At 36.7% G+C, this 12,010-nt stretch overlaps 1 protein-coding gene across 4 annotated transcripts in view; it reads right to left on the minus strand.

Annotated features, from left to right (window-relative positions):
• The window catches only part of DENND6A (DENN domain containing 6A), a 64,768-nt gene that overhangs the window by 48,691 nt on the left and 4,067 nt on the right, over window positions 1-12,010 (minus strand). For 3 of the 4 annotated variants that reach the window (XM_053898585.1, XM_053898586.1, XM_053898584.1), the window contains exons 2-3: window positions 1,802-1,840; window positions 1,659-1,701 (exon numbers count right to left, since the gene is read on the minus strand). In XM_053898585.1, coding sequence (XP_053754560.1) covers window positions 1,659-1,701; window positions 1,802-1,840 — 82 coding nt within the window. Of the gene's footprint in view, window positions 1-1,658; window positions 1,702-1,801; window positions 1,841-4,911; window positions 4,992-12,010 lie in introns of all 4 variants that reach the window. The other variant, XM_053898587.1, reaches the window with a different exon arrangement.

Below are 12,010 nucleotides of genomic sequence, written 5' to 3' on the forward strand. Positions count from 1 at the left end.
TTCATTTGATGTGCAGCTTTTAAAAAAGGCATTACAAAACACCTGTAGGTCACTCAAGTGACTAAAATACTGAACAAATTCTGATTTACATTTGAGTTTAACTTCTAACAAGACAGGGATACATGGAGTGACTGACTAAAAGAAAAACTATAATAAAAACTAAAAATAAAAAAGGCTATCCAAATTATCTTCTTAGCCTTGAAACTCATGCAGAAAGGTGAAAAAGAGAGCCATGAAAACCAGCTATAATCTCAAAAAGAAGAGTGTGCAGTGTAATGCACCAGGACTCCAATAACAACAAGTCAGTTTATCCTGTAATGCAGCTTACCCTGAGACCTGGAAGTCCAATCCAACACTCACTACATTCAGAACTGCATGTGTAGACTTTGTAAGGAAAATGTTAACTGAAATGAGGAAAAATCCTATAAGACCCCTCTATCATTTATTTCATTAATGGACAAACATACTAAGAAATTCCAGTAATTCCAAGTTAGAACAAAAGTCCTACTGGGATTTCTCAAAAGCATTTTCTTTTAACCAAGATACCATTTCTTTTTTATACAATTCATGAAGGCTGACTTGCAAATGTATAGGAAAGAACTCTGGAAACATTTACAAGGAAAGGAGAAAATGCTTTTACAAATTAAAATGTCAAATCTCCCAAATCAGATTAACTAAACTAAATTAAAAGGATATTAGAAGTAACCACTAAAGGAAAGGGAATAATGGAGTGCCTTTGCTTCATAGGGTTCTAACTGTGTGTGGTCTAAGATGTTGAATGTTCTGGTCACTACAAGTCTGAAAAGCTGTTTTGAAAGTGAAACAAAAGAGGCAACCTGAAAAATTTCAACAATTAGGACCACACAAAGGGAAAGTTTGAAAGAGACCAGAAAAACCAAATTTAATAATAATAGCAAACACTTACATAGTGTTTACTATACACCAGGCACTATTCCAAGTCTTTACATATATTAACTCACACAAACTATTACAAGTAATTGATGGCCATGCTTCATAACCAGATTCACTCTATTGTATTTTTTTTTTAAGTCACTGCTTTTACAGTTCTTGGTAAGCTTTCAAATCCCAAACTGAAAGTAAACCACTTACTATAAATCCCCAAACATACCAACGTTGCTGGTATTCACTCTTTTCACTATTTCAACAGTTTATTGCTCCTTGATGTTTTACCTCATTACAACATAACAGTTATTTTATTTTTTATAATTTTTTAAAAAAAATTTTTAATGCTTATTTATTTTTGAGACAGGGAGAGACAGAACATGAACGGGGGAGGGTCAGAGAGAGAGAGGAAGACACAGAATCCAAAACAGGCTCCAGGCTCTGAGCTGTCAGCACAGAGCCCGACGCGGGGCTCGAACTCACAGGCCGCGAGATCATGACCTGAGCTGAAGTCGGACGCCCAACCGACTAAGCCACCCAGGCGCCCCCATAACAGTTATTTTAACAATTGAACCAACTAAAATCAAAAAAGACATGGCTGGCATCGCAAAACTAAGAATCACAATCACTGACTTGCTAGGCTGAAACTGAGTTTGCATTCTAAAATTCTATTTCAATCCATTTTCATATATTAAGAGTATAATCAATATTCTCAGTATAAAATTCAACAAAAACACCACATGAAAAATAGTTACCTGAATTTGAATCTGGAAAAGACAAATAGCAAATATTGGTTTTCTGAAAAAGAAAACAAAAGCTATATATGTTGATACACATACACCAATAAAAACAAACAGAAACACCACAGTAGACTATACAGAGCAACATTGTTACTTACTTCCTTATCAGTAAGTTTGGAATGTTGAGGATAAATTACCTGGAAGAAAAAGAATTAAATTTTGTTAGACAAATATATTGAGTGTATATTATAAACATTAGCAGGTACTTCTATTACTAGTTGGCTATGGTCAAATAGTTTTAAGACATAGTTCACCAGGGGCACCTGGATGGCTCAGTCGGTTAAGCGTCCAAACCTTGATTTTGGCTCAGGTCATGATCTCACACTTCATGAGATCAAGCGTCTCACATCGGGCTCTGTGCTGAAAGTGCAAAGCCTGCTTGGGATTCTCTCTTGCCCTCTTTTTGCCCCTCTTCTGCTTGCTCTCACTCTCTCTCTCAAAATAAATAAATAAACATTAAAGAAATAGTTCACAAACTCCAATAATGAAACATGAAAGAAGCTTGGGAGAATTGAGTAGGATTTACACTAGGGAAAAAAAAAAGTTCTGAGTCAAAGTTATCTCTAACAGATTGGTGAAGTCTTGGGTTATCAAGAATAATTTAGGGGCAACTGGATGGCTCAGTTGGTTAAGTGTCTGACTTCAGCTCAGGTCATGATGTCACAGTTCGTGAGTTCGAGCCCCGCGTCGGGTTCTGTGCTGACAGCTCGGAGCCTGGAGCCTGCTTTGGATTCTGTGTCTCCCTCTCCCTCTGCCCCTCCCATACTCATGCTCTGTCTCTCTCGCTCTCAAAAATAAATAAACATTAAAATTTTTTTTTTAAAAAAAGAAGAATTTACCAACTGAATTACTAATAACTCAAAGCTTACTGAGTCTTTTCTTTGGAAGCCTAAAATCTAAAAAGAATTGGATCTATCAGCTGGTAACGACTTCAAGAAGTAATGATTTTCAATCAATTCCAAGAAGTACTGCAAATCACCAGATACCAAAGAAAAATGAAAGGAGAAAATAATAATCCATAGTTTAAGAAATCTCAAAGACCATCTCCCACCATAAAGTCTATCCTAATTTCCTTCAATCCCTTTAAATAATCATTGCATTTCTTAGGATAGGTCAGTTTAGTGTCTGCAGTGATCACAGCCACCTTCTGAGGGAAACTCCTGCCCTATAGCCACTGCAAAGCAAGCAAGAATAAGCCAAAACAGCTACTGTCAGAATAAGCACTAGTGAACACCAGATCCAAGAACAACTCTACAGGCCAATCAACTGCCTAGATGTGGCTGGGTGTGAAAATTCTGCCCAAAAGAACACCAGTGCTCAAGTGGGCCTATTCAGACTCTCTTGGGAATGTGAAGAGATGAGATTAGGAGCAGCAGGTTAGCTAGTGGCTGATAACAAAAAGAAGAGAAAACAACACAGAGTAAATTATGTTAATGTTGGGCTGCTAATGTGGGGATCCAAGACTTCCCACTTCTGGAAGAATTCATGAATTCTTCCATTCCCCAGCTGCCGCCCAAAAGCCTAAAAATCTTCCATTTTCAGATAAAACATCCATTTCCAGATATCACATTATAAACCATATTAAAGTGATTTCACATATTTACTTCACTGATTTAGTTCTCACAATAACAGACAAGCCCAGTATCCCCACTGTAGATATAAGAAAACTAAGGTAAGAAAAAAGATGGGGAGAACCAGTATTATATGAGTATCTTCCAGAGTTTTTAATTTTCACAATAATTCTGTCAATTCTGCCTATCTTTACAGAAGAAGAGACAAGTTCATAGCAGTTAAAATAACTCTTCTAAAATTTACTTGTTTACTAAGTGCCAGAGGTAGGGGCTGAATTTAGGCCTGATTCCAAAGTACACAAGCCACCATTCTTCACTCCATGCCTAGAAGCGATCGTTGTATGCAATCACAGCCCTCTTTCCCCCCTAGCAAGAATGTGGCATATAATCCTTCTCAATCCAGGGTTAAGGGAAGGGTCTAGAGAGCTGGTATACTACATGAAAACCACGCACCATTCCTGGATAGAGAATGATACCAAAGCCAATATTTCTCTCTACATACTCTGCTTTGTATCCCACATTTTGACCAATCTGATTTAACCCCTGTCTCCATAATTCATGAAGGCAAGAATCTGGTCTGTTTTGTTCACAACTCTATCTTTACACCTAGAACAGTCTCTGCTGCATAGTAAACACTAAAAATATATTTCTTCAACCAGTGGATATACCTTCAAATTAGTTCCATCCAACAACCTAGTATTTAATTTGTACTTCTTTTTTATGCATACATACATCTCCCTTGCTTAACCCTGAAACCATTTTGCTCGTTACTTTTAAAGCAGAAATGGCAAACTTATAACCAAGTTAGCCCTATTTTATGAAAATCTCATTACATATAAATTATACCAGAGTTATCATACTGGTAAATTTAGTGGTCCATAATAGCTTTATCTTAGACTTTAAACTCAGTTTTATGTGAGTGCCCTTCAGATTTTTATTTCCTGCAATTAAAATATAAATGCAAAAGCAAATATACATAGTGGTTTCTTAGGACTTTGGTTTCCTATGGTTTAAAACACCATCATGACAATATAGAAAAAATTTTGGTATGTTTTACCCATATATATGAGTACCTTAAATATACATGTGTGTATATATCTCTGTGTGTGTATGCGTATTTCAGGGGCTTATGTATGCTATATATATTTAAGTAAACTAAAAAGATGTAAGAACTACATAAACTATCAAGTATACCTTTTAAAAACTCTGACTGTACTAGTCAAATATTCTAGAATTTCATTTTAATGTATTCTGTTACGACTACCCAGTGTTATATCATATTGGAATAGATATGATATTCAAAAAAAATAATGCATGTTTATATGCTACAGGTTTCCAATGTCTACTATGTACTTAAGATCAAAATATAGAAAAAAAATTTAATTTTAAAACCTCAATTAAACTCCATAAAAATCAAGAAAAGTAACCATTGCCAAGTATCTCAAACTGCCACAGTTTGAGTATCTCAAACTAATTGCCACAGTTACTAGATTATCCTTGTACATACTTTATCTTGTAAAAAAAAAAAAAAAAAAAAAAAAAAAAAAAGTATAAATATAAGCTTGGGCAATCAATGTTAGTCAGTTAGCTCCTGATAACTATACAGGCATTAATCAACTGTGGATTGGCCCCAGTACCTGGAGACGCCTCTCTCTTGAAGTTTCCTCTCTCCACAGCTCAAGTCCAGGCATCTCTGTCCCCCAGGCCACTGGCATTCCTGGGAGGCATCAAAGGGGGACAGAGAGCATCAGCTAATGTCACCCTGGTTCTGTTACCTATGTTAAGATCTTCCATGTTATAAGAAATAAGGGAGAGGTGGCCAGGTAATAAGCCAAGAAAAACATAAATTTTATTTGATATAATTACTAAGGCCTAAAAATGATGGTATAGCATAAATATTTCACATCATGATGTAATAGGAAAAATGCACCCCAGAAAAAATATTAATATATATACTGGAAAATAGTATTACAAAATGTTTTAAATCAGGTTATTCTCTTCAAAGGTATATCTATCTGCCACTTGCCCCTGCACACCCTAATGGGGATGACATTCCCATATCAGTGTGGGAGTAATTATGGTCCCAGGAGAAAGAAAATTAGGAACACCAGTTAACTTATTGCTAGTAACACTTGGACATGGGAAAAATTCATGCCTGCCATGAATCTCAGTGATCTGTGAACAGGCGTCTGCCTGTTGCCATGTCACTCAGTATCTATCTCCATTTCACAATCCTACCTAGCATCTCAGGCCTGGTAGAGATTACATCCTAGGCCATCCCAGGCCTGCCTTGACCTCCTACATAAACATTAATTCACATACAAACATCACCAAAACCTTAAAAAGAGGATCAATTCTAAACTCAGTAAGAGTTATGTCTTCAGGGGCACCTGGGTGGCTCAGTTGGTTGAGTGTCCGACTCTGGCTCAGGTCATGACCTCACGGTTTGTGGGTTCAAGCCCCGCATTGGGCTCTGTGCTGACAGCTCAGAGCCTGGAGCCTGCTTCAGATTCTGTGTCTCCCTCCCTCTCTGCCCCTCCCCTGCTCATGCTCTTTGTCTCTCTGTCAAAAATAAATAAACATTAAAAAAAAAAAAAAAGTTATGTCTTCAGAGGCACCTGACCGGCTCGGATGGTGGAGCATGTAACTCTTGATCTCGGGGTTGTAAGTATGAGCCCCGCGTTGGGTGCAGAGATTATGTAAAATAAAATCTTTAAAAAAAATTATGTCTTCAATATTAGACAATAACATTTATTCAAAACCGAAACGGAAACTGCTTACAAGCAAAAAACAAGTCTACCTTTTTCATGTAATTTTTAAAAACTGGCTGGAAAATAGTTTAAGATCTATTAAACACTATATAATGTCTCCTTTAAAAGGCCTTTTAATGTGAAAAAATAAAGCAATGACACCTCAGCAGCAGTGAGTACACCTAACACCGAGATGTTGATTGTTAAATACTGTTCTGCAATAAAAAAGAATCAGGGCTTCTTAGGGAGGTAGCTGATTACAGGGCTAGCACAGGAAAAACGCAAGATGAGCATGGGGCATCTTGTGATGCCAGAAAGGAAGTGCTCAAAAGGAGGGTGGGGGTGGGGGGGGGGGGCATGTCTAAAGGACATAGGAGCCAACCTAAAAAGGCACCAATGTTCAAATTTGTAATGATTTGGTTAATAAAGTAAATAATGATAGTACTAGATTATAACCCAAATAATAAGTATCCTTGAGTTCCCATTGATATAGATAGGTGGATGGATGAGCAAGAAGGGACAACTTTTCCTTATAAAAGAATTCTAACTAATAAATACAAAAGGAGTGAGGAAAATGAAAAATCACTATTAGAACACCAGAATAATTGCTGCAGGTAAGATACACTTATGGATGCTAAATTAGCAGGCAAAGTATGGAAAACAAGATACTGCACAGTCTCAGTCTCTAACAAAATAAACACTTACTTATTAATTACAAAGAGAAAAATAGTAACTTTATAGTGTATTAGCCTGGGAGACATCATCTTAACCAAGTGATCAAGGTTTAAATCACCAATAATGCAACATTTTAATTTTAACATCCTGTACTCCCTAATATGATGTACTGAGAAGGACGCGTCATATCTGGGGTATTCTTCCCAGTAATTCATAACCTCAGGCTAATTATGATAACACACCAGAAAAAACAAAATTGAAAGGCATACTACAAAATATATGAACAGTATTCTTCCAAAGTATCAAGGACATGAAATACAAGAAAAGATTGAGGAACTTCCACAGATTGAAGAGGACTATGGAGATATGATATCTACATGCAACGTAGAAACTGGATTGGATCTTGAAACAGAAAAAGCACATTAGTAGAAAAACTGGTGAATCCCAATAAACTCTGTGGTCTAGTAAATAGTATCATACCAATATCTATTCTTGTTTTGGATTATTGTACTATGTTTATATAAAATGTTAACTTTTGACAAAGCTAAATGAATGACTTTTCTAACTATGTAAGCCAAAAAATGTATCAAAATAAGGTTAAAAAAGTAACATCTCTACTTCATATCATATATAAAAAGTAACCCAAAGTGGACTAAAGACCTAAGTGTAAAAGTTAAAACTACAAGTTTTTTTTTTTAATGTTTATTTATTTTGAAAGTTCACAGGAGTGGGGGAGTGGCACAGAGGAGGAGAGAATCCAAAGCAGGCTCCACACCTTCAGCTCAACGACATGGGGCTTGATCTAACAAACCACGAGATTATGACCTGAGCTGAAACCAAGAGTCAGATGCTTAACCGACTGAGCCACCCAAGCACCCAAAAACTACAAAAGTCTTAGAAGAACACATAGGAATAAATCTTTATGACTGTGCATTAGCCAATGGTTTCTCAGATATAACAAAAGCATAAGCAACCAAAGAAACATAAAGTGGACTTCATCAAAATTTAAAACTTTTGTGCTTCAGGGCACCTGGGTGGCTCAGTCAGTTAAGCATCCAACACTTGATTTTGGCTCAGGTCACAATTTCACAGTCATGAGACTGAGCCCTATAATGGGCTCCGTGCTGGGCGTGGAGCCTGCTTAAGATTCTTTCTTTCAATCTCTCCCTCTGCCCCTTCCTCTCTCACATGCATGTGCTCTCTCTAAATGAATGAATGAATGAATGAATGAATAAAAATAGAGAACTAAAACATAAAAAACAAAACAAAAACTAAAAAACTTTTGTGCTTCAAAGAACACTACCAAGAAAGTGAAGACAACCCTCAAAACGGAAGGAACTACTTGCAAACATGTATCTGATAAGGATCTAATATACAGACTGTATAAAGAATTCTTACAATTCAACAAAAAAGTCAAATAACCCAATTTTTTAAATGGATAAAGGATCTAATTAGACATTTCTCCAAAAAGATATACAAATGGCCAATAAGCACATAAAAGGCCACTCGACACCATTAGTCATCAGGGAAATGCAAATAAAATTAAAATAAGATACCACCTCAAATCCACTAGGATGGCTGTAATCACAGACAGACAGTAACAAGTGCTTACAAGATATGGAGAAATTAGAACCCTCACACATTACTAATGGAAATGTGAAAATACAGTCACCCTGGAAAACAGTTTAGTAGTTTCTCAAAAAAAGTAAACATAGAGAGTTACTTTATGACACAACAATTTCACTTCACTCTAAGACAAGTGAAAGCATATGTTCATACAAAAACTTACAAGTGAATATTCATAGCAGCATTATTTATAATAGCCAAAACTGGAAAAAAATCCAAATTTCCATTGAATGATGAATGGATAAACCAAATGTTATATTTCCATATACTGATATAAAATTCAAAAAATGATAGAAAATTCAGCCATAAAAGGAATGAAATACTGATATATACTACAACATGGATGAACCTTGAAAAAATTATACTAAGTGAAAGAAGCCAGACAAAAAAATGCCATAGGTTGTGATTCCATGCATATGAAATGTACAGAATAGGAGAATCCAGAGAGACAGAAAGTAGATTAGTGGTTGCCAGGGTCTGGAGCAGGGTGGGGGGGAGCGGCAATAGATCATGACTGAAAGAGGACATAAGGGAAATTTCTGGGGCAGTGATAATATTTCTATTTCTTGATCTCTATGGTAGTGAATGGTATGCTCACTTAATGTAAATTCACAGAACTTAGGATTTATATGCTTTCCTACATGTATGTTATACTGCAATAAAAAATGTTTACTTATTTTAAAAAGTAGAAAAAATGGCCTGACATCACAGTATCAAAACAGGATGGACCTAAGTCTAAGATTCCAGCTCATTCAAGACCTAAACTATGTTACTGGGAATGTGATCAGTTTGCCCATGGAATAGACAGTGAAGCATTTCTCTCTAATAAGAGTAAAGTTAGATACAATTGTTCATGTTTCACATCATTCATCACCAAGTACTTGTGAATGGACTAGATGGCATGGGAACATCCCAGATAATCTCCATATTGAAATTCTACAATTTCATAACAGAACCAGAGCTTAGTAACACTGAAGAAGCCTCTGTAAAATCTGGGAGCCTAAGCTCAGGAGGCCACTAAAGCTTTAACTCTCAAACCAGAGACCTACATCAAGCTACTATGAAGTGCTACAAGTTCACAAGGAAATGTACAGGCCATTGTTGGTACCTGAAAACCATCCTATTATAACCCTCACTGTTTAATGGCCTACTATCCATGATACACTGTAAGCTAGTTGAGGGAGGGTTGATCAAGGTTTTATCTCCAGAACACAATGGTGTCTGGATGTGGTAGTTGCCCAATATCTGATGAATAGACAGTTCAATGAGACGGTCCAGCAACATACAATTAAATGTAACACCCATTTTTATTAAAACAGTAAACTTGCTGAGGATCAAATACTGAGGTTATGGAACACCCAGTTTAAGAGGGAAAGAAAGGAAACAACCCTTCACACAACTGCCTTTCACTCTTCTCACAAAAATAAACAAGAAACTTTGCTAGGATAAAGTAAACTATGGTGACTACTTCTGGCTCCACCTTGCTAAGGCATAAAGGGGAATAACTCAAAAAAGCAGAAGTGAAAAAGAAAGGGGAGTCAATTCTTCCACTGCTTTAAAAAAAAAATGACATAGAAGTTTGCCTTCACTCCAGAGCAGAGCTTTATCTTCAATGTGTTTTTTTAAAAATTTGGTGCAGGGGGCACCTGGGTGGCTCAGTTGGCTGAGCATCCAACTTCAGCTCAGGTCATGATCTCGTGGTTTGTGAGTTCGAGAGTTCGAGCCTCACATCAGGTTTGCTGCTATCAGTGCAGAGCCCACTTCAGATCTTTTGTCCCCCTCTCTCTGACCCACCCCTATTTGTGCTCTCTCAAAAGTAAATAAACATTTTTTTTAATCTTTAAAAAAAGATTGGGGTTCCTGGGTGGCTCAGTCAGTTGAGCAATTAACTCTTGATTTCAGCTCAGGTCATGATCTCACAGTTCATGAATTGAAGCCGCGCATTGGGCTCTGGACTGATGGTGCAGAGCCTGCTTGGGATTCTGTCTCTCCTCTCTGCCCCTTCCCAGCTTGTGCTCCCATGCATGCATGCACTCTCTCTCTCTCTCTCTCAAAACAATAAACTTAATTTACAAAATTAAAAAAAAAAAAAAAAAAAAGAGTTGCATGCTCTTCAGCTAAGCCAGCCTGGTGCCCCCCTACAAAGTGCTTTAAATACTTGTGATACACATCCAAAACCATGAGGTTTTCTTTTTTAAATCAATTTAAGGCAAAATAAGAGGTGTGAGAGAACAGCCAAAAATAGTCCTACACTGATTATTGAATATGCAAGGACACTAACTATAAAAAGGGATCAACATTTGGGCATGCATTAAATGACAGGCATTAATTCTTACATGCATTATCTCTCTTCGTATTTCCAACAACACTCTTGGGTATTATTTTTCCACTTAAATTGAAGAAACTGGCCAAAAATCAGCAACTAGCAGATGTTCAAAACCCCAAAGCTTGTGCTCTTTTCACTAGTTTAAAATTGTCCAAAGAGTTCATAGGTAAAGACTTCAAGAGGGGAAAACCACCAAGGATACCTCAATTCTTATAAAATCAGAAACTAGAGAGCTTGAGGAAGTGACTTCAAATTATAGAAATGCAACTTCCTAGGACATTCTAGAAGTTCACATGATTTAAAGGCTCTCAAAAATGCAAAACATCTCTAAGATGTATGTACAGGCAATACGTAGCTTTCTACAGTGTGAAGAAAAAAGAAACTATTAAATATCCAAATTAAGGAAAATGGTTAAATAAATTATGGTTCATAAAATTGTATTTATGAAGAGTCTTTAATGATCTGGCAAATCATTTATGAGAATGTTTATCAATAAAAGCAGACTCTTGCAGTAGACCTGTTTGGGGGACTACTGTCCAGCCCATGCTTTGGAAATTGTCCCCTCCTCCTTTTACAAGGGTGAGCCTAAGTGGTCACTGCTGTTACAGAAACCCTGTCTCCTAACACAGCTGAATGAACAAAAGGGAGCATCTGACCCATGCTGAGCCAATCAGATACTCCGTATTTATATTAAGCTTCAGTCTGGTTCCAGAATACAAAAGAAAAATTTGGCCAAAATCAGAACTACAATAGTCCAAAGTCAAGAGAAATGGGGGAGCAGAAACTGAGACCCTTGCAGGAGAAACCAGCCTCAGCACGGAAAATGGAACAGAATTGCAAAGAGAAGCAGAGACAAAAGACCACACAGCTCCCAAGAAACAAAGACAAAAAAGCCTAGGGCTTTCCAGATCCCAGGAGGTTCGTTCCCCTTCCAGCAACTGGGTTCCAAGAGACTCCTTACAATCATTTTTCTTAAACTTTTTTGAGAGAGTTTCTGTTCCTAACAAATTAATTCTTGACAGATATGAAATTACGTAAAGAAGAAAAAGCATTAACAAAAATGTCAAATATTAATAGCACTTGTTTCTCAATATAATTATGAGTGATGCTTCTAGTGTTCATAATTTTCTTTCTTGCCAAGTTTTCAACAATGAGCATATTATTACTCAATCAGGGAAAAATTCTGAATAAATGAGGCAATTCTGGATTCAGATAATTAAGGCTTTACTACATAATCAGGTAATTTCAGAGCTAGAAGTGATATAAAGTATATAAAATCCAGAGGATTTCAAACCTTGTTCCAGAGGACACTGGGATTCTGTGGTGATGTTTCAGGGCCACTTCAGGGGAAAAGGAAGA

This window comes from Panthera pardus, unplaced genomic scaffold (genome assembly GCF_024362965.1).
Source record: "Panthera pardus isolate Hobbes unplaced genomic scaffold, ASM2436296v1 HiC_scaffold_8, whole genome shotgun sequence".
Lineage (NCBI taxonomy): Eukaryota > Metazoa > Chordata > Mammalia > Carnivora > Felidae > Panthera > Panthera pardus.